A 24123-nucleotide genomic window follows, 5' to 3' on the forward strand; every position below is an offset into this window, starting at 1 on the left:
GTCCTCACAAAAGACAAGTCCAGACTGGCCCAATGTAGACAAATGAACCATTCTATTATCTCTGAAAGGCAATCTAATTCCCTTCAAATTTAAAAGTCTCCACAGTTTCCTAACAGGCCTCCGTGGGGCTCATGTAGAAATTAATAAGTTCACAGTGTGCTCAGCTTGCTTTCATTATCATTTTTTGCCATGCAATGGACAGGATTTTCATTATCACTTAAGGATTTTCCTGGATCTGATTCTCTAAGAAGGTCATGTCCACAGGGCACAGACACTAGGTTGAGAACTAAGTTAGGTCTAATGGACTTGACTGAGGTCTGAGGGAGTATTCACTGACTAAGAGTTGACACCTCTAGTAATCAGGTGAGGCATGAATCAAAAGGCAACATCACTGGACTGAACTCAAAGCAAGTGGTGAAAATCCCTGGTTTGCAGTCCCAGCGCATGGCTGGACTGTTTGGGATACTGAGCAAGCTGCTTGGCCTCTCTCTGAGTTGGTTATCTCCTCTACAAAATGGGCAGAGAAAAGAATATGGGGAAAAAAAAAACATGATTTTTTTAAGCTTCTATTATATCTTGAATCATTATAACATGCATCATAGATATTCTTTAAATTTAATCAAAACAACAACACTGGAAACCTTGCATTATTTTACAGATGCAGATGGTGAGGCTACTGTTATTGGTGACTACACCCCATGGTCACTAAACCACACCATTAGAATAAGCCATACGGGAGCTAGGGAATGAGACCCGTGTGGTGAGAATGGGACAACAAACTTACACAACTCTTCTGGAAAGCAATTCAACATGTTTCCGGAATTTTCTTTCTTTCTTTCTTTCTTTCTTTCTTTCTTTCTTTCTTTTTTATTTATTTATTTATTTATTTATTTATTTATGGAGTCAGACTCAGGACTTGAACTCTCGACCCTGAGATTAAAACCTGAGCTGAGATGATGAGTCAGACATTTAACCAATTGAGCCACCCACGTGCCCTGTTTCTGGAACCTCAAAATGTTTGATCAATTAATTTCAATTCTGGAAATCCACCCAAATGATAGAATCAGAAATGTAAACACATGATAGTAAAAAAGAACTGTAACAGACAAATTGCCTATCACCTCATACCTGTTAGAATGTCTATCATCAAAAAGACATGAAGTAAGTGTTGGAAAAGACATAGAGAAAGGGAACCCTTGTGCACTGATGGTGGGATTGCAAACTGGTATAGCCACTATGGAAAACAGTACAGAGGTTCCTCAAAAAAACTACAACTAGAAATACCACATGTTCCAGCAATCCTACTTCTGGAATTATATCCAAAGGAAGTAAATTCAGGATTTTGAAGAGATAGCTGCATGTCTATGTTCACTGCAGCATAATTCACAATTGCCAAGATGTGGAAATAACCTAAGTTCTGTCAATGGAAAAATGGATAAAGAAGATGTGGTATATATATATATACAATAGAATGTTATGTAGCCATGAGAAAGAAAATCTTGCTGTTTGTGACAACATGGATGAGCCTTGAGGGCATTATGGTCCATGAAATTAACCAGACATAGGAAAACAAATACTGCATGATCTCACTTACATATGGAATCTATATGTGGAATCACTTATATCACATATATAATACCACTTATATGTAGATTCCCTTATATGTGAAATTGACTTTAAAAAGCCATTTCACAGAAACGGGGTAGAATGGTTGTTACCAGAGACTAGAGGTGGGGAAAATGGGGAGGTGTTGTCAAAGGGTAAAAACTTTCAGTGATAATATGACTAAGTTTTGGGCCCCTAACGTATGGCATGGTGATTATACTAAACAACATTGTATTATATACTTGAAAATTGCTAAGAGAGTATGAGAGACTATGGACTCTGAAAAACAATCTGAGGGTTTTGAAGGGGCAGGGTGTGGGAGGTCGGGGTACCAGGTGGTGGGTATTATAGAGGGCACGGATTGCATGCAGCGCTGGGTGTGGTGCAAAAATAATGAATACTGTTATGCTGAAAATAAAAAATAAATTAAAAAAAAAGAGAGTAAATCTCACATGTTCTCACCACAAAAAAAGAAAAAAGAAAACTGCATTATTATTTCATAACTGGAGAGCTAGTCATGAAGGAAAGGAAATGGTAATACCAGCACTGCACAATTTTGGAGTTAATTCATGCATACAATTTATTTCATTATTCAAGAGTTATATTGATCCATGAATCAAAGTCATAGTATTCAGAACTGTCCAACTTTATTGCATGAATTTACCTTTATACTAAAGCCTGAGAATTAAAGATTGTATTCTTAATATGTGGGAAAAAAGAAATAGTGATTATTTGAGATAATGGAGGTTTAGTTAACACTACAGTGGTAATCACTTGCAATATAGAAGTTTATCAAATCAGTACATTGTACATCTTAAACTTTTACAATATTATATGTCAATTGTATCTCAATAGAGCTAGAAAAAGAAAGAATGGTAAACTACAGAATATTCACTGAGAAAGACATCATGTAACCATTTAATCAGTTGCAGATTAATATTTAATAAAATGATATATTTTTTAAAAAATGGTATATTTTCATTAGTTTAGTGGGGAAAATAAATTATTAGAATTGAATCTGAGGTATGATCACAATTTTAGGAAAAAAAGTAGAAAAATGACTGGAAGGAAATACACTAAAATGTTAACGGAGGCTCTCTCTGGGGGTAAGAAAACATATTTTTCATACTTCTTTGTTTCAACATATTTTTCACATTTTCTACAATAAAACACTTATTGTCATAATCAGGAAAATGTATAGTATAAGCTATTCTATATCCCTGGATTTTGCATTTCTAGGCAAAATGTGATTGTGACTTTTATTTAACTGAATGCTATTTTACAAAGGAAATTTTTCTTAAAAAATTTTTTTAAAGGGAGGGAAATCACAAAAGAAATGAGACAGAGAAAAAGTGACTTGGACGAGACCATCTCCCAGAAAGCTTACAGCTTGCCTCACAGGCCAAATTGGAAATAAAGACCAGGGGGAAAGGGGTGGAAAAACTGACACACAATACAAGAACAGTTGATAACTGGGGGGGGGGGGGGGGGGGGCACTAAAAGCTGCAGTTGACTTCCAGAACTGATGGAGCTGGCAGATACGAATTTTTCAATTTTATGAGAATGATAGGGATCTGAAATAAATCTTCAGTATTTTCTTTTTAAGATAAATGTTTTAAAATAAACGTCGGCAGCATGGATGGATGGCTAGTGCTGTGTCCTGTCTTAGAGCTGGTCATAAATAACACTGAGAAAAATAGCTTTGACCATTCCAAAAAGCACCTTTATTTTTTACTCTTAAGAGCCTGGAAGATTATATTTTGATGCATTAAGTTAGATTTCTTTTTATGCAGCTGCAAATATCAAGAGGAACATAAAAATTTTCTTCAGATGGAAATAACTACTCCGGGCTTGGCTTAGAAGCCAATCTTAATTTCCAGATGTGTCTGAAAACCAGTGGGCACATCTAATGGTCAGAATACAAATACAAGTTTAAAGGAACTTGATGGATTTATGACTGTGAAACCCTTTGCTGAATCTTCAGGTGAAATAATTCATTGTCCTGCTGCCCAATAACCAAGAAAATAAGTAACTTCTGTAAGTCCAAACTTAAAAATATCAGTTTTGCTCAAACCGCCCCCACCCAATTTGGGTTTGTACATTAAGGAACTTATAAATTTACAGTGGGACAACTTATTCAACAGCTTCAGTTTCCTATTTCACTATTGGAGGAGAACAGGGCTATGCTGAGGGTAGACATAATAAAGAATCAGACATATCCTTCATCTTTAAAGTCTTAGGTTCACTACACTAAAGTGAATTAATGGCATGCATTTACTTCCTGTTTGATGTGTCATTTTTTTTTTTTTCTGGTTATGTTTTAAAGAGGAGTTACACACTTGAAAATAAAGGTGAACAAGTGGACCTGCTTGGTGGAAGGACCTCTGCACACAGGCTGTAGAGAAGGGTTGAGGGAAGCCAGGAGCACATGTTCAATCTAAAGAGGGAAACCATGACTCAGCCCTGTATTTCCAATCTGGTTCATCAAGATAATCCAGATTCCTGTCTTTTTATCCTAAATCTCCCACTTTTTAAATACTGTCTCTTATTTTGTTAAGCACATTGTGCATGCCAAACCAAACAGTTCCAAGATCCAAAGAGTTTTGCCAGTGTTTGTTTTAAAACCTCATTTCTAGGGGGTTATTAACCCTAGTATCATCTAGTTATGTCCAAGATGGGAATGCATTGGAATATTCCCAGTCTGGCAAAGAAGGTCTAGGGAAGACAACTCATCTTTTGTGGAAAAAACAACATGGAATTCACACTTCCAAGTGGAATTTTGTTGAGCTGGGACCTATGAGGGTGGCTGGAAGATGTATGGAAATATCCTAATTCTAAACACCAAGGAAGTCACAGTTAGGTGCCCTTGGTGGTTATCATTCTACATAAAATAAAGATAAAGCCTTCTTGTGAGAGTCAAGATATCTTCCCCATGCTCTGCAAGAATGCTTATGAGTTTATCTTCACATAACGCTGAATTTCCCCGTTTAACCCACCCCCTCATTCCTTACTTTACAATGTTCTGTAATGAAAAAAGGGCCTTCATAGAGCTTATCTCTTAAAAGTGTGAAAGAGCCAATTTTTTTTCTGCCCAAGTAGCTCATAATGTAGCAGACAAACTGTCAGAAAAAATAGACTTCATCATGGTGAAAACCTTAGCCTGGCACCCATCTATCATAAAGCAATCTTCTAGAAATCTTGAAAACTTTCATTAAATTTCCTGTCTTTATCCTGACAGTTATAAAATGTTAACAATATTATTCATGATGCAGGCATCTTCAGAAATTCTTTGTCCATTCCCTCCTCCCCCTACCATCAGCCATCCCCTTTTCTTCGCCAAAATCTGTGGAAACATGAGACATAGCCATATTCTTCACACATCCTTCTTGAGACCTGGCCCTTGCAGGAAGTTAGAGAAGGAAGTAGTCATAATTTTGATGATAATGAGAAGACTCTCTAGCTACAAGCCATAGAGGGCAAAATGGCACTCGCTGTGTTCTGATTCTTCCACCAAAGCCACACCCACTGTGAAGCTTGAGGGTACAGCTCTGTCCCTACTCTCAGCAAATATTTCCTGGTCCTTTTTTTTTTCTTTTCTTTTGCCAATCTACCAAGCTATAAGTCTTCACCTGTCCTTGATATATGTGTAGTGGGGACAGTGGGTCACATACTTAATCTGTCTACAGGTTATCTTTCTAGAGGGAAAATTATTCCCCTATGGACCTTACTAGCCCAGCTTTTCCATCTCCAGAGTCCACTGTAGCAATATACCATCTCTTAGAAGAAGAAATAAAGGTCTTGCCCTGGAGGCAATACCCCAGAAAAAAACCCATAAGTCAGAAATCAGAACCACACCAGATATCAGAACTGTACCAGCAGTCAGAAGAAATATACAGCTTTGAAATCACAGGCTGATCTATGAGACACGCAGGGGAAGATAACAGCAATACAGCCCGAGCCTGCACTCTGTGGAGGCTTCCCAGCATGCCTCCCAAGTGAGCCAAGCCCCACCGCAGTAAGCTACCATCTCACCTGCAAAAGGAACTGGTGCGTCTTTATCCAGGGCGACAAGTGGTGGGTCCAAAATGACTGTGTCATTGTTCTCAGTTATGACTCCGTGATATGAAGTCTCAATCCATGGTTTGTGCTTGTTGACTAGAACACAATGGAAAAACAAAACAAAGATGGACTTTCAAGATCATCACTTGAATAGCTAATCCACAATAATATTAATATTGCACATTTGTTCACTCATAGGCTCTCATCCAACAACCACATGAGAGACATAGAGCATTAGTTAGTTCCATTTTATACCTCAGTAACCTTCAGAAAAGTGAGATTCAGAGAGAAGCTCAACAATTCATGTGAACACAAAGAAAGTCAGGGCAGCACTGAGACTCAAACACATTTTTGGGCTCTAGACCATGGATCTTTCACCTTACCAAAATCCCATTATTTCTATTTCTGGATGCCCAGTATAGATAGCTACTGTTAAAAACTAACTAAAAGCTTCAATTCTTCAATACTACTGTCTATTAATAGATATTTCAGCGTTAAAGTCCATTATCAATCAACAAACTAGCAGATCATGGCTGTGTGCTTGAATTTCTGACCTCAACCTAATCAGATCCATGATCACAAATTGTTACTGTATTTCATATATACACCTATCTGTATAAGTACCAACATATGTGTAAAGATACAGCAGGCATTTGAATATTTTCTGATCATATAAAAACTGTGTCTATCCTAACAGTCTAAATTACCTAGCAATTTAAGTTGTTTTTCAGTAATTTGACCAGGTAAATCATATATTGTCTAATGGAAAATTAACAAACTTAAAATGAATATCAGATAAATGTTACTGGTTGAACTGTGACCCTGAAAAAAAGACAGGTTGGAGTACTAAACTCCAGTACCTTGGAATGTGATCTTATTTGGAAAGAGGGTCTTTATAGGGTAGTCCAGTAAAAATGAGGTCATTTGGGCAGGCCTTAATCCAAAATGACTGGTGTCCTTATAATAAAGGGAAATTTGGACACAGAGACAGACGTGTACACATGTGAATGCCATGTGTTGCTACCAGCCAAGGAACTACCAAAAGCCAGGAGAGACACCTGGAACAGATCTTTCCCCTTTACCTTCAGATCAAGCATGGTCCTGTCAACAACTTGTATTTCAGACTTCTGGCCTCTAGAATTGTGAGACAATAAGTTTCTGTTGTTCTAAGCCACACAGTTAGTAGTATTTTGTTAAGGCAGTCCTAGCAAACAAATACAGGATATTTATGGTCAACAGGCTCCTAAGTGGTAGAGAATTTAAATAAAACTTATGCTAGGGCTGGTGCAATATTCCTATGTGAATATCCCATGTCTGTCAATTCCAAATTTGTTCAGGCTCAGGCATCCCCTCTCTGGAAGACTGCAGTGGCCTCCTGACTGGTCTTCCAGTAAGAAGTCCTATCCCACTGCAATTCATGTTCTACACACACATCAAACATATTCTCCTCAAATATTAACCTGATATTATAGGGTTAATATTATATTAGGTTAATATTATAACCTAACATTACTCTATTGTGGTATCTTTGGTTTGTCCTTTCCCCCCTCACATACACTCACACAAATCTGAGTGCAGAGTAGGTGCTTTAAAAATGAAATAATATGTTAGAGAGAGTCCTAGAATAATCAAAGTTGTCCTGATGCCAATTCTCACACCCTGCTTCGTAGTTTGAAAGATGTTGTCATGTACATAATGCTCCCCACAGCAACTTAAGAGGTAGGTGTGATCGTTATGAAAATGATGAAGAAACCACTTTCACAAGACATGACTTTCCCAAGATGGTCCCAGGGTTAAAACCTAATAATTAAAACCAAAACTCTTTCATACTGAGTAATATACAAAAAGCACACACATATGCATGCGTGCGTGCGCGTGCGCACACACACACACACACATTCATACTATACTAGTCATGTACATTATAATCTGTAACACACATTATATAATACATATGCATATTATAGTATATAATTTTCAGTAGCCACTGCAAAGCAAGAGCTTATAAAATTGAGAACAGTTCTGCTGCCATGGCTCTTGTCCCTTTCCTCCACAATCATGCTTCAAAAGGTCAGTTAAGAGTTGCTCTAGGATGGTTGGTAGCCTCAAGCTGGCCACCATTTTGCTTCTTCTCACCTATTCCACAGCAATCATGAACTAATCAAGAGCCAGTTTAGTGCGGCGGGGGCATATGCCTTGTTCTTCTCAGATCTTGGCTGCTGAAATCCATTTCTGCAGATTGGATCGTGCCCAGGGCAGAGAGTGGCTCTGCCCACTGCAAGCCTGAATGGGACAGCAGGCTCCTCCATGCTCACATGCTGGCATTCAAACCGGTGCTTCATTATGGACCCTGGAAGAATTACAGCCACCCTGGGCTGTCCCCACACGCCTTTGCTCTTTTATTAGCCATCAACACAAATGCAATGTAAATAATTTGCAGCTGTTGGGAGAAACAATTAATCTTTTTTTCCCCTTTAATTAAACCTAAGGGCCTATTCATTAGAAATGTGTATAGAGGATATGCCACAAGCTTATCCAGTGTTTCAGATTCACTGCAGCGCTCGACTGGACGACGGGCAACCAAATCTAGAGTCACAGTTTCTGGGTTTCAGGCCCGGCTTGGCCACTTCAGGGCTGGCTCTATGTGAGTTACTGGGCCACTAAGAGTGTCAACTTCCTCAACTGTAACATCGGAAAAATGATACCACTTGCAGAGTAGTCATGTCATTCATATGCCCTTGGCTGGAAACACAGTTCTCAACCTTTCATTATCAGACTCACTACCCTGCTCTCTGACAGCATCAGCAGGAGAGGGGACAAGGACCTTAGAGTTGCGATTCTCCCCTCATGAATGGGGCTAAATTTACTTCCTTCTATCGATAGGCCTGCCACCCTTTTCTCCTTTTCGTGAGTACCTATCACACATTAGGCATTTTACATACATACTAGGCATTTTACGTACATTCATTAATCCTCACTATGATCCCATTAGATAAGATTTTATATCTCATTTTGCAGCTGAAGAACTGAAGCTCAGAGGCGTTTAAATGTTCCCTTTTTATAAGATAACAGTGTTAACATCCCTAGAGTTTCCTCATTCTTCTCCTACCTTCTAACTTACTTTATATCTTTCTTGATTTTTTCTTTGCCAAAGTTGTTAAACATTTGCATTTTGATATGTAAGCAAAATTAAATCTCTTTTGTTTTGCCTATAGATCAAATCCTCAGGGTTGCAAGCCAATAACTTAAATTTACATTATTTTGACTATGAGACCTTTGTTCATGGCTGAGCCAAGTACTATGCAAGGATAGCTTTTGCTTCTTAATGGTTCAAGTGTCATTCCACAGGTGACATTCTTTATATCCAGACTGTGACCCTTTCACACCATCCAGTAATTGAAATATTTAAAAACAACCTCCTTTGTATACTCTTTGTTGTCTTTTTTCTTTTATTGAAATGCAAAGAAACTTTTCCCCACATGCCAACCATATTACAGCTTTATTACAGCTTTTTAATCATTCCATCTATTACCCATTCTTCATTTGTAAAATGGAGATACTTAACCTCATAGGAATGCTGTAAAATTTGCATGGGATCATTTAAGCAAATCTAGTAGCCCTGATATGAATAGACATTGAAATATCTTAAGTTCCCCTAAGCCCATCTCATCCTTCTGTGTGGCTGAAATATGGCCTTGCACTCTCAAAGATATTTAGCCCGGTTGCATTCATTCAACAAGTATTTATGGGGCACCTATTATGCAAGAACAGATTAACCATTGAGGGTAAAATGGGGGTGGGGTCCCTGAAAGGAACATTTATCAAAATTCAGCATCCATTCATAACCAAAATGATCAAAAAATGAGGACTAGAAGGAACTTTCTCTATCCGATGAACAACTTTCTTAGAAACCTATAGCTAACATCATGCTTAGTGGTTAAAGAGTGAATACACACACACCCCTAAGAGCAGGAAGAATACACAAGGATGCCCACTCTTACCTTGTACCGTACTATTCATATTGTACTGGAAGTTCTAACCCATTCAATAAGGCAAGAAAAAAATAAGACTGTAAGATAAAAAGTAAAATTGTCTTTACTTGCAGAGAACCTGCTCTTCAGTGAAGAAAATTCTGTGGGATCTGCTAAAATGCTACTAGAACTAGTAAGTGAGTTTAGGAAGCTCACAGTACATAAAGTCAGTATATAAAAATCAATTATATTTTTATGGACTAGCAATAAACTATTGGAAGTTTAAATTAAAAATGCTAATATGATGATATCAACAACCATGAAATACTTCAGAATAACTTTCACAAAATGCATGTAGTATCTGTACACCAAAGACTCTAATAAGATATTGTTGAATGAATTTAAAGAGAACCTGAAACAGTCTTAGTGGAGAGATAGACAGTGTTTATGATTTGGAAGAGCCAGGATAGCTAAATGTAAATTTTTCCCTAATTGTCAATGCTACCCAAATCAAAATAATAGGATTTTTTAAGGATTTTTATTATGTTCAGTTAGCCAGCATATAGTTTATCATAAGTTTTTGTTATAGTGTTCAACCATTCATTAGTTGCATATAAGCTAATTCTAAAATTTATATGAAAATGAAAAAATCTGATATAGCCAAAACAAGTCTGGGAAAAAAAAAGGGGGGGAAACGTTAGAAGACTCACACTACTTGATTTTAAACTTATTATAAAGCTACTCTAATCAGGTGGTAAGGTATTAACATAAGACTGACATACAGATCAACAGAAAAATAAGGCATGTAGAAAAAGACACACATACACATGATCAATTAGTTTCTGACAAACTTTCCAAGAAAACCCATTGGAGGGGAAGGATAGTGGTTCATTTATGCTGAGAAAAATTGGATATCCATATTAAAAAAATAATTTCAATTATACTGCACATTATACACAAAAATTATCTCTAAATAGATTATGGTGCTAAATGTGGGACTTAAAAATTGTGAAACCTTAAAAAAAAAATTGTGGGGGCACCTGGGTGGTTCAGTGGGTTAAGCCTCTGCCTTTGGCTCAGGTCATGATCTCAGGGTTCTGGGATCGAGCCCCGCATCAGGCTCTCTGCAGGGAACCTGTTTCCTCCTCTCTCTCTGCCTGCCTGTCTGCCTACTTGTGATCTCTGTCTGTCAAATAAATAAATAAAATCTTTTTTAAAAATTGTGAAATCTTTAAAAGAAAGCATAAAACAAAAGCTTAGTGTCCTTGGGTTAGGCAAAGGTTTATTAGAAGGGACAAAAAGAACACTGAATAAAAGATAAAACTGATCCATCAAACTTAATAAAATTATAATTTCTATTCTTTGAAGAACACTCTTCAGAAAACATTTTTTTAAAGCCATAGACTGGGAGATAATATTTGCTATACATTTCTCACAAAGGACTTATATCCAGAAACATACAAAGAACTCCTGCAACTCAATAATGAGAAAAATAATCTGTAAAAAATAAAAAGGGGGGGAGCAGCAAAAATTTGGATAGACCTGTCACCAGAAGAAAGAAGAACATGAAATGATGCTCAACATTAGTAGTTATCAAGGATATGCAAGTTAAAGCCACAATTGGATGTCACTACACCATCACTAGAATGGTTAAAATAAGACTGACAATACCAAGTTCTAACAAGATGTGAAGCAATTGAAACTCATACACTACTACTGGTATGAATGTAAAATAATACAGTCAGTTTGGAAAATAGTTTAGCAATTTCTTATAAAATGACTCAGCAATTCCATTCCTGGGATCTGCCCAAGACAAATGAAAACATAAATTACTCAAAAAGACTTGTATGTAAATATTCATAGAATCTTTATTCAGAATAGCACCAAACTGGAAAATAAAATGGCCATCAACTAGTGAACGGATAAACAAATTGCCGTGTATCTATATAATGGACATCTACTCAACAGTAAAAAGAAATCAACTACTGATCCATACAACAAAACGGTTGAATATCCAAAACATTCTTCTGGTGAAATGAAGTGAAAGAAGTCAGACACAAAAGACTACAGGCTATTTGATGCCATTCATATGACATTCTAGAAAATGCCAAAGTATAAGGACAGATTATGGATCAGTAGATGCCAGGGTCTGGGGGTGGGGTAGGGTTTACTTGTAAAGGGACATAAGGGAACTTTTGGATGATGGAAATGTTCTGTATCTTGATTATTGTGGTGGTTACATTTTTGTGTGCCTTTGGCAAAACTTAGCAATCTGCACATATCAAAAGGTTGAATTTCATTCCATATAAATTATACATGTAATTTATAATGTGGTAAGAATAAAGTTCTTATCCTCAAGGGACCCTCAGACTGGAGAGGGATCCGTGATAACCAGTATGGCAAGAGAGAGATAAGCAAAGAAATAGCAGGGTATATGGGAAAAGAAAGGAGAAGCAGTAATCCAAGCATGGTAATCCAGAATTACTTCCTGAAGACGTAGATTTGAAATCATGAGTAGTATGAATTAAGCAGATGTAATGGATTCAGGGGTCCCAGGCAGAGGAATGTGCATGGGGAAAGACCAACAGAAAAAGCACCTGGCGACCCATAGGGGAAATGTGAATAGTTAGGTTTGGCTGAGAATGAAGTTCGAGGGATAAGTCCTGCCAAGAGGATGAATGGATAGACAGTTGTCTACATCACTAGGGATTATTGGCATGTATAGATTCATCCAAGAGCCACCTCCAAACCCTGGCTTTATGGACACCAGAGAACCAACTCCTTTCCAAAAAGAAGCAAGAGAGGTTGATGCTTGTGCCTTGGCTGTCGTTAAGCAATCTGTTCCCTCCCCTGACAACTGTTCTGCCTTTTTGTTCCAATAGAGTGAGGCCAGTCAGCTCATTCTTTGCTCCATTTGGATGTAACTTCAGAAGAACTGACTTTTAATCAGTTCTTCACAAGATAATCTCCCTTTTTGTTATACAACTCTTCTTGAGGCTGAACTCTGTCATATCATCCCCCCTTAGGACTGCTCCTTACCTCTGTCTGGATCTTTCCCATGTTGTTTCAGCATCTGGAGAAATGTCTGTATCTTTGCACTCATACAGAGGAAACACTAGTGTGATATTTCTGCTCCATTTACAGAGAAATTAGGTCTTACAACCCAATGCATCTTTAACTAGAGTGCAGATGCATTCTCAGGAGCACTCCTGGCCTTCTCTCTTTGCCTCCACCTCTGAAAAAGTGCATTAACACTCAATCAAAGCAGCTGATGATTTACCCGTTCAGTCTTTCTACTCTTATCCTAAAGTTGACTCTCAGAACTCCAATACTTACTTCTGGGTAAAAGTGAACTGCTAGTAAAAAAACAAACAAACAAACAAAACAAAACCAAAAACCAAAAACAATACAAAACAAAACAAAAACCCATACCGTACTGATTACAAAATGCTCTAGAGAGGTTAACTTACACCCTAGTAATAGGTCATTCTTGTGGTGAGGCTGGTCTTTTGCCTGTGATGCCCAACTTCTCCCTTCTAACCTGGTGCTCTGGCAGAGGTGCTTAGATCCAGGTGGATGTCTAACCCCAGGGGAAATCAATGGATGGAATATGCTGGACGTTGGTTGGATCTTTCAACTTCATTTAGGAGGCAGGCTCAAAATCTATAATTTATTTGGTGATAGATACTTTAAAAAAAGATTTTATTTATTTATTCATCCATTCATTTATTTTAGAGAGAGAGAGAGGGAGAAAGCTTGAGCAGGGGAAGGAGCAGAGAGAGAGGGGGGAGGAAAGAGAGAATCCCAAGCAGACTCTGCACTGAGCGCAGAGCCTGACATGGGGATTGATCTCATTAACACTGAGATCATGACCTGAGCTGAAACCCAGAGTCAGACACTTAAATGACTGAGCCACCCAGGCATCTCTGGTGATGGATACTTGAGATAAGAGGCCATAAAGAGTTTGGGTGGCATACATGTAATGATCACTCAAAGCTTAGGGGGAGTTGAGAAGCCATTAAAATCAGAGAGCACTAATCTACCAGGAAACGGGATCTGGGACCCAACAAGCAGAGAGAAGAGAAGTACTCCAAGCAGCTGCAGGAGATACAGAGGCTGGCCACCCAGCCTCTTGTTTTCTAGTCGAGGACCTGCTCAGCCTTCATGGACTCATCAGTGTGTGTGGGGTGTCTGAAGTTGCCAAGTGAAGTTTTTCATTCATTCTGTCCAGGCACCATTTTTTTTTTTTATTTGTAGTAGTTTGAGCAGCATATCTGTTCTTGCAATAAAATGATTCTTAACTACAATAATTGAAATAACATTTTTAAAATTATTTTTATTCCCTTCTCCAGGAACCCTCTTACACTGTTGGTGGGAATGCAAGTTGGTACAGCCGCTTTGGAAAGCGGTGTGGAGATTCCGTAAAAAATTAAAAAATGGAGCTACCCTATGACCCTGCAATTGCCCTACTGGGTATTTACCCCAAAGATACAGACATAGTGGAATGGAGGACTATCTATATCCCAATGTTCATAGCAGCAATGGCTAGTCGCCAAACTGTGGAAAGAGCCAAGATGCCCTTCAACAGACGAATGAATAAAAAAGATGTGGTTCATATATACAATGGAGTTTTATGCCTCTGCTCCAGAGTTGAGGGCAGGATAGGATCCCTGTCCAGGTAAGAAGTCAGCTTGCCTGCAGGCAAATCTGATACTGCACTTTCCTGCTTAGGATCCATCAGCAGTAACCCTGCCTTCAACTGCAAGATCAGATAAAGCCCCCCCAAAGGTGCCAGCTCTCGACTACCCATACCTTTGCCCCTGTTGCACCATCTGCTCCTCTCCTCTCCTTCCTCCTGACTGCTGCTTGTACATCCTTACAGATTCAGCTCTAGCTCCACCTCCTCCCATGGTCCCTCTCTGCACCTTGTATCACCCAGTACCACCTGCTGTCATGCTACAGGTCTACTGCATTGTCAATAGCTGTTTCCTGCCCCTCTTCGCATACAAGTATAAGCCCTCTGCAGGAGGAGGCAGCATCCTGGTCACAATGATATCCACAGGACCTAACACAATGCCCAGCTTGCTGGTAAATGAGGTGAGCACACCGCTGCCTGGCTGACACCTCCAATGCCTGAGGCGATTAGTGGTACTTTAATTCCAGTGAGCGGGTATTCCTACATCACCCAAATAGAAAGAGGGCGTGCCTCCCAAATCATAAGGTGACATTTGCCATCACTTAATTAGAGGCAATGTATCTTTCTTGCTAGAGGTACCAATTAGAGAGTTTTAAACACAAATCCCATGTGTGTGACTCACACATGCAAATATTCACAGAAGATGAGGGTTACATTTCACTGTTTTAATTGGGTTGAAAGCATTTGAGGAAAAGATGACTGAGTTGTTAATCCTTAACTGCTTGATAAATGCTTGCAGTGAGGATAGCATGTTGCTTTCCTTCCCTTCCTACCTCTTTCCTTCTATCCATTTGCCCATCCATTTATTCACCATTCCTATTTTTTCTTCCCTTCCATATGTCATTTCCCACCCATAAATAATTATTTGGAGTGTGGATTCTCTCAAAGTCCTTACCCCAGCCTGGGGATGAGCCACATGCCATTATCCTATTGGGTACTGGCAGGTGGGCCAGGAGTAAGGCTAGGGAGAAATGTGTACTGAGGGATTGTATAATCTTACAAAAGTGAGTTTCATTTGTCTCCACATAAGCCATCTGGACAAAGCCAACTGTCCAAAGTTTGTGTGAAGACAAAGCCTGAGTGAGATTGGGTGCAAGGGGGTACTGGGCTCCTTGTCATAGTTCTGATACCATGTAACCAACAGGGTCTTTTAGGCAAGTCTTTCAATATTTCCAGACTTCAGCTCCCACTCCTTTATAAAGTGGAGGTGAGACCAATTCTGCAGGGTTAGCAGGAGGACGATAAAGTGAGACCCTGAGTCAGAGCTGACTCAGTAACTAGCATGTCGTATGTCCACAGTAAGGTGTCCTTGATTCTGAAGTTCAGCAACCACAGGCTGTGATGAGGACCCACATGGGACCCTGTGTGCCCCAGGTAGACAATGCTCAAGTCACCCCATAAACCTGTTGGTGGGCTGACAACTTAACAGAACTCCCAAGGGATGGGAAAATTGAATTACAGCTGTAGAGAAGATTAGGAGTCATTCAAGAGGATCATTTGGAATAGGAAGAAGTGGGGTGCAGGTTCTGAGAGTTTAATGCTCCCATTCAGTTGCTGGAGCCAACTCATTTTTCCACACAAAATGTCTTACCTACTGAACGAAATGATTGTTACATCTATAATTCCCCAACATTGCTATTCCTTCAATATCTTATACCTCACTGCCTTTTAAACACCTTTAATCCCTAAAACCAGCCCTTAACTTACTTGGGAGTTTATACTACTAGATGCAATTGTCTAAAACTCTTTCTGTAATCACTATTGTTCACTGTAATCAGGAACTGTCATTCCTAAGGGACCTATATGTGCCAGGCTCTATATCTGTGATCCCATTAAATCCTTACAACCATCCCCATGAGAGGACAGCATGGGTTCCATTTCATTGATGAGGCTAAGGGGGTTCAGGGTGCTTAAATAAGTCAAGGTCATGACCCCTCATGGAGGAACTGAGAGTCCCACCCTAATCAGTATTCTTCTCTCTGAGCAGGGATCAATGCAACAGCACACATTTGTTTCTAACTCCTGTAGGTCCAATCTGGGATCAAGTGCTCTGAGGGAGTGCAAGGAGATAAACCAGCAAAGACTGAAATCTACAATATAACAGTCAGTGTTCTCCAGAGAAATAGAAGCAACAGGAGACAGAAAGAGATATATACATATACACATATCCATACCTACATACATATACACATATCCATATCTACATATACATATACACATATCCATACCACATATCTGTGTGTATGCGTGTGTGTGTGTATGCATAAATAAAAGGACTGACTCACACAATTATGAGGGCTGGCAAATCTGAAATCTTATGGGGCAGACCTGCAGGCTACAAGCTCAGGCAGGTGTTCATGCTGCAGTCTTGAGTAGAATTTCTTCTTTTCTGGAAAAGCTCAGCTTTTGCTCTTAAACCCTCTCAACTGATTGTATGAGGCCCACCCACATTATTAAGGATAATCTCCTTTACTCAAAACCAATTGATTGTAGATATTAATCACATCTCCAGAATACCTTCACAGCAACACCCAAATTAGTGTTTCATTGAATAACTAGGTACTATAACCTAGTCAAATAGACACATAAAACCAGTCACCATGCTCACTGAAGAATCTTTTAAAATGTTATGTTCAAAAATGAGTGAAAGGATTTGATGTGACAGTGCAAATTCCTTTTAACCTCAGATAGAAACACAGTATTTTTGTTTCCCTACTGGCAAACTAATAAATAAAACCTCTGTAGCTTACGATATCAACTTTGTTCCAGAGGATAGGAAATGTGTGATACATTTTTATTGAAAATTCCATTTCATGTCTTAGATCTCAAGATGTTCAGAACAACGAATGGCAATTATCTCGTTTATAGTATATTCACTGCAAAATGCTCATCTTCTTCTCACTGCTTCAGAAAGAAAGCACTGGCTGGCCAATTTCACTTCTTATTTATGTGGACTATTTGGCTCCTTTCTGGGAAGTCGTGGAATATCAGAGGTAGAGGATAGGCACCAAAAAGTCTCTCCTCCACCACCACTAAATAAATGATCCTAATAAAGCTGTAAGCCAAATACCCTAGGTCACCCTCATGATCAGCCCCAAGCAGCAGGGATTTCAGACAAGCTGGTTCCCTTTGCAGTTAGCCACCTACAGCATCATCAGCTCAGGCACCACGAACTCAGAAAACCATTCTCTGAGCCTCTCCTTTCTCTCCACCTCTGAAAACACACCCAGACTGAATTAGGTCTCCCTCCTTGTCTTCCCATGGCCACCTCCCTAACCTTAGCACACTAAGGTCCATATTGGGCTGTAAATATCCTTTGTGTCTTTCTGCTAGTGGATGGTGGGGAGAGATTCCAGGTCTTCCATGTTTGTATCTCTAACTCTAGGACACATAGCAGTTCCCAAAATATGGCCCAGGAATTCTTGGTGGTCTCTGAGACCCTTGAGGGCTCACAACTTCAAAACTATGTTCATAAAAGTACTGAGATATTATTTGCTTCCTTTGTTCTCATTCTCCCTGGAGGAGTGTTCCAGAGGCTATAGAACATGAGACCACAACAGAATGAATGCAGCAGCAGATAAGAGAATTCAGCTATCTTCTATTAAAGCCAAACATTTGTGAAAATGTAAAAAAAAAAAAAAAAAAAAAAAGCACTCTCTTCACTATTTTTTTACTTTGAATAACATAGTTCTTAATAAAAATATTTTGTCAACATGACATGGGTTTATTATTATTTTCACTGTTAGTAAATGCATATTTTAAATTTATCAGCTTTAATTAGTAATGCAATACACAGCAATAGGTATAACCCACAAAAACATAAATTTGGGGGGCCATGGATTTCAGTAATATGAGTGTTAAAGTGTTTTTTAGACCAAACAAGTTTGTTCTATGGCCTAGTAAAGGATTTACAACATAGTACTTACTCCTTATGTAGGAAGAGAGAGAACAGATGTGAGTGGAGAAAACAGAGGAGAAAGACGACAAAGAGACAGAGGGGAGGGAAGGAAAGAAAAGATATCTAAAGTTGTCAAGGCAAGACTCATATAATCCACTCTCAGATTCAACTCAGTTGGAGGAAAGTTGATCAATGTAGTGACAACATCAGTCCTTTCTCTGGTTCTGGATGTGAAAGAAAAGCTGCCAGTTGACTGAATAGCTTGCACACCAATTGTTGCTACACTGGGTGGGTAATAGAGCTTCTGATTCTTTTGGAAAAAGGAAGAAGAGCATCTTCTCTTGCTGTATGAACTTGAGTGTATGCTGTCAAGAGAATAATTGTCTGAAATCACAGTCTTTATATCTCTTGCAACCTGGTTGGAGAAACTGCCATAAAAAGAAACAAACTTCATAAATCATTCCTGCAAAAGGCATCAAAGGTTAAAAGCATCATGATGAATTTCTGAAATAAATCTGTACTCTGAATTTTCAAAGTGTTTGGGAGGCAACCAGTGTGTCTCAAAAGAGAAATCATGATCTTAGCGATTTTAAAGGGTAACTCCACTGTTAAAGGTGTCAATTTCTCCTAGCTGTAAATAGAACAGATATTTGCCAGCTAGAAAAGTCTCTCAAAGCTAAAGGCAGCTTTCCCAAAAGAGATACGTGAGACCCCTGATCTCACTAGTACCAAGTGCAGGGCATGGCACATGGTGGGTACTCAACAAATGTGTGTTAAAAGATCAGTGAATGAATATGTTCTTAATGCTTATGTCAGTAATCTGTGTGAACACCCATGTACAATGTTTCTCCCCCAAATATAAATTCTCTTAACCAAGATTTCTAGTTTGGACATATTTTCTTCTGAATAAGTTTTGATCCATCAAGAGAATGTTGGCTTCTGGGGATAACTGAGCAAGGAAGAAAAAAGGAAAACAAAAACAAGGAGAATGGATGGACATGGTCCATTAAGGAAATCAGCAGAAGGTAAACAATGGCCTGGATTAGTACAGCACATAACAAAAAAAATTGCATAGAATCCCATAGAATTGAGTAGGCCACAGGAGGAAAAGTAACTCCTATCTCATGAAATCAGATCATCACAGGACATTTGGATGGGAAACAAGACATGCCCATTATGTACAACAAAGCACACAAATGTACGAGTAATTAACCAATTTGGGGTTGGGAGAGTCTAAAAGATTCTTATGAACACAGAATGATAAATGGAATTAATTATGCAGAGCTCATTATATTGAATTTAAGATGGGTATCATGTCATTGGCAGTGTATTATTTGGTGTGCTGTATATTAGTGAAAATTGAGATATTTACAAAAACAGTCACATGTTAATTCTCAACATCATTTTCTCATCCTTTCTTTTTTAAATGAGGATGGAGTTTCTCAACAGTGATGCCTCCTCCCATTAGACATTTTTCCAGGAACTCATTCTACATCACAAGGGCATGAGCCTGCTGCACAGCTGGCATCTGGCAGGGTTAATAGAATCCTGGTCTCTTCTGATGTTAGCAGGATGTGTTGGTCCAGGTTCTCAAATAAAATAAATAAATAAAATAAACGGAAATACAAAAGAAAACCCAGGATGGGATTAAACATACAAGGGAACATGCTTGTGTGAAGGAAAAGGGGGAAAGGGCCAGAAGAGGCTGGAAGTGATTTTAGACATTGATGCCAGTGTGAGACCAATGTAGGAGAGAAGAGAAGATTGGGTGAAAGAGTCTTACCATGGAGTCTAAGTGGAATGCTATAAAGTTGAATCCCTGGGGTTGTCCTCTAGCCAAAGCCCAGCAAGCCCAGGAATCCCATGACTCCCAGGAGTGGGTTTTGCTTAGGATCCCCCAGCATCGCCACACTCAGTCATTGTCTGGAAACAGCCTGTGGGAGGCATGGCCTCAAAGCCAGGATGTCTCAGCATCTACCAACTCATTGCCTGCCCTGTAGCTGGAGGTCTAGGAGACACTTGCTCTTGTTTCCCATGCACACAGGGTACCTGGTCGTGCTGTCAGCCCCCTTAGAGTTAACTTAAAAAAATAACCGTTTTCTCATTTCCTTATTCATTTATTCATTCCTCTATTTATCCATTCAATTCATACTTACTGAGAACCTATTATGTACAAAACTCTATTCTAGGCACAAGCAATGAAACTGAGAAGTATATTCCTGGAAATATCTGAGGTTGGTTGACATAGGTAAAATGTAATGAAAACATCTTGGAACAAGTGGACAGAAACTGTCCTCCTCTCATATCTGTGACAGGCAAGGGCAGTCAATCCCATTGAGTCTGTGCAGGACCTCAGACTCCTTCCCAACACAATGTTTCTAGCAAACTCTATCAATTAATAAGTACACTTATGATGAAACCCATTTGCCATTCCTCTCCTAGGAGAAGTGGTGGACAATGGGTGGGCCAGTGGGGCCTATGGAATACAAAAAACATTATATATCTAACCTGGGTATCTGTGCTAAAACTGTCAGGCAAGATGAAGACACATAAAGTCAGTTTCTTACTCTTATAGCTTGGGCCTAACAATCTTGGAAATGGTTTTCAAGACATATCATAGTCATAGTGCAACGAACCTTCATGCCTCTGTCATGAAAATTTGGAATCCCTTGACTTATGGATGATTCCATAATTGTGGGCATCATTGATAGTGGGCGCTCAGCAAATGCATAATGAATTGGATTGAAGGTATACTTGCATAGTAGCAATTTGGCTACTATCCAGTGCATCAAGCAAACAATTCCTAGGCAGTCTCAGGTTGCTCTAGACCTAGCCCCTAGCTTCCGGAGAAAGCAAAGAAATTAAGCTTTTAAATATGAGTTGCATGCTCTTTTCTCAAAGATGAATCCATAGCCAGGTATAATTTATCATTCCCATCTAAATGGGAATGATTTCCCATTTGATTTTAGACCTTGATGCCACTTGGAACAGGAGGCAACTTCTGATTTCTTCCTAGGCCTGCTCCTCAACTCAGGGTACCATATCAGAAAAGGGCACCATTATTGCTGTTCAAGCAAAAACCCCAGGAGGAACCTTGATTCCTGCCTTTCTCTAAGCAAGAGTCCTTCCTCATCCACACATAAGCCATCATCAGGTTCTGCCATTTCTATACCAACATAATAGAATGTAGAACTTCAGGGACACCTAGGTGGCTCAATCGGTTAAGTGTCTGCCTTTAGCCCACAGGTCATGTTCCCAGGGCCCTGAGATTGAGTCCTGCATCAGTCTCCCTGCTTGGTGGGGAGCCTGCCTCTCCCCCTCCTTCTACCTACTATTCTCCTTCCCTTTGTCTGCCTTTCCCCTTGCTTGTGCTCTCTATCATATATATAAAATCTTTTTAAAAATCCTTGAAAAAGAAAAGAATATGGAACTTCTCTTCTCCCACCTGCCAACCTCCCAACCCCACCCAATACCATCTCTTGCTTGAAACTCTGCAAGAACCCTCTGATTTGCCACCATGTTTTCATTCTTCTCCCCTACAATGCCTTTTCTACAGAGCTTCCAGAGTGATGGTTTCAAAAAGAAAATCTGATCATAAAATAGGCACAGCCATTTCCTCTTAGAGCCCCTCAAGGTTGCCCACCATACTTAGGATAAAACTCCAACTTCTCCCCATGGCGAATAAGATCATTCATCCCTCACCAATTCTCCTCATCCACTCTGCCCTTCTCCTCACCCACTCTGCCCTAGTCACAGTAGTTTACTTTTCATTCCTCAGATTTACCAAGCTCATTCCTACCTTGGGGTATCTGCATTAGCTATTCCCTCTGCCTGGATTCTTTTCCTGTTAGGGCATGACTCTCAGCTTATACCTCAGAGAGCCCATTCCAGAAGACCTCATCTGAAGTATCTTCTCACTGCCCAACTCATGCCAGCACATCTTGATTCTTTCCATTACAGTTATCACACCTGAAATTACCTTTTCTAAGTCTTGACCTTTTCATTGTCTATTTGGCCCCTCTAGAATAGAATACCTGAGAACAGGGGTCTTATCTGTTTTCTCCACCACTGTTTCTCTAGAGCATAGACAGTGTCTGGCCCATGGGAAGCACCAATAAATACACGCTGAGTCACTGAATGAACCAGCATTCATCAAAACTGTCAGTGGGAGCAGAGAGCATCTTTCGGACACCAGCCTCCTTCTTCTTACACTGCCCTTTGCTAGCTCAGTTTGACTCCCTCTGGGAAACCCCATTCCCAGGAGAATGTTTCTCTTATCACCCATGCTGTCATCCCTATCCTCTCTTCCACCCTCTGTATTGTTCCCAAGGTACCAGTGATGAATCATGCTCAGACTTTCTTCATTTCAAGGCTCTTATTTTTTTTTGCAGAGAGAATCTGAGAACTTTACTGTCTTTTAACCTCCAAAGAATGAGGCTCTCCAAGAAGGAATTTAAGGGGGAGGTAATGATTTTGAGAATGGTCTATTTGATTCACCTGTGCCTTGATTTCCTTTTTAATCTCATCCCCCCAAATACATACAGGTGCACCTACCCCTCATAGTTCTTTTCCTAACACCCACAGTCTGAGCTGGTGGAGATGAGTTAGCAGAGCCAATCCCAGCAGTAGAAGGGGAAAGTCCTGCCCTTCACCACTGCTGGGCACAATGCTGAAATTCCAAGCCAGAGCTCTTGCCAAATTCCTACCATAGGTAGGTGACTCTAGCCCTGAGGAGCGACACAGTCAAAGGCAGAGCATTCCCGTGCTTTTGCGTAGGGTGATTTGTTTTTTTAACTGCCTGGCAGCCTCTTGTATTCCCTGTGCCAATGTGTGCACCTGCTCCTCTACCTCTCTGTCTTCATAAAGCAGCTTCTGCCTACACAGTCTGAGCAACAGGGCCCAGAAATGAAGCCGAGAGGAGCCATGTAGGGAACAAGGTGCCAGGACCCTTTCTCTCAACAGTGGAAGCTGGAACCTCCTCTGCTTCTTTACAGGAGTTTAACAAGCCTCGCACTGTGCCCAGGCATGCAATCCAAAATCCTCATAAAGCAAGCTCTCTGAGGCACCACATAAACCAGGCAGGCACCCAAGCTCCATAGCCAGTGTGGCTCCAGGCACAGGTAAATCAGGCCTCCTTTGGGATCATGTGAGCTAAAGTTAATGCATGTGGGGACAAACCTTGGCTTCAGGGCCTATCCCTGGGGCTTATGCATAACAGGTTCTCTGTAAGTATCTCTTGGATTCATGAAGCATTTATGTCTTAGATATGTAGGTTACCTCCAACTCCCCTGAGCATGGAGTAGGAGAAAATGGGATTTCCTTAAGTATAAGGGAAGGGAACCAGCTGTAAAGCAGACCTTTAGGATATGGGGGCTGCTTACTCCATCTCACCGAAAATAACTTGCAAAATGGCTCCCACCCACATATAAGACCAGATTAATGGAATGTGAATCGTCATTGCCCGTGTACACAATGTTGTCCACAAGTAACAATTTCATTTAACAAATATTTATTTAGTAAGTATGGTATCGGGGAGGGGCTATGCTAGGTATTAGAGGTACAGCACTATGTAGTTAGACTAGTAATTATTTTTTAAGATTTTATTTGAGAAAGAGGGAGAGAGAGAGAGCAAGCATGATTAGAGACAGGGGGAGAGGAGCAAGAGAGGGAGAAGCAGACTCACCACTAAGCAGGGAGCGCATCCATCCCAGACAAAGCAGAGCTTGATTCTAGGACCCTGAGATCATGACCAGAGCTGAAGGCAGACACTTAATTGACTGAGCCACCCAGGAACCCTATTAAATTAGTAATTAAATTGGGATAAGTGCTAAGAAAAGTAGAAGATCCTATGAGGATATATGTTAGAGGAAAGTGACCTATTTGAGGTTGCTAGA

The 24123-nt window shown here is 39.8% G+C and overlaps 1 protein-coding gene across 1 annotated transcript in view; it reads right to left on the bottom strand.

The window, feature by feature from the left end:
* The window catches only part of CLSTN2 (calsyntenin 2), a 600084-nt gene that overhangs the window by 363193 nt on the left and 212768 nt on the right, over nucleotides 1-24123 (bottom strand). The window contains exon 2 of the mRNA XM_082740938.1: nucleotides 5638-5760. Within this exon, the coding sequence (XP_082597064.1) occupies nucleotides 5638-5760 (123 nt within the window). The remainder of the gene's footprint in view (nucleotides 1-5637; nucleotides 5761-24123) is intronic.

This window comes from Mustela nivalis (assembly GCF_964662115.1).
Source record: "Mustela nivalis genome assembly, chromosome: 1".
Taxonomy (NCBI): domain Eukaryota; kingdom Metazoa; phylum Chordata; class Mammalia; order Carnivora; family Mustelidae; genus Mustela; species Mustela nivalis.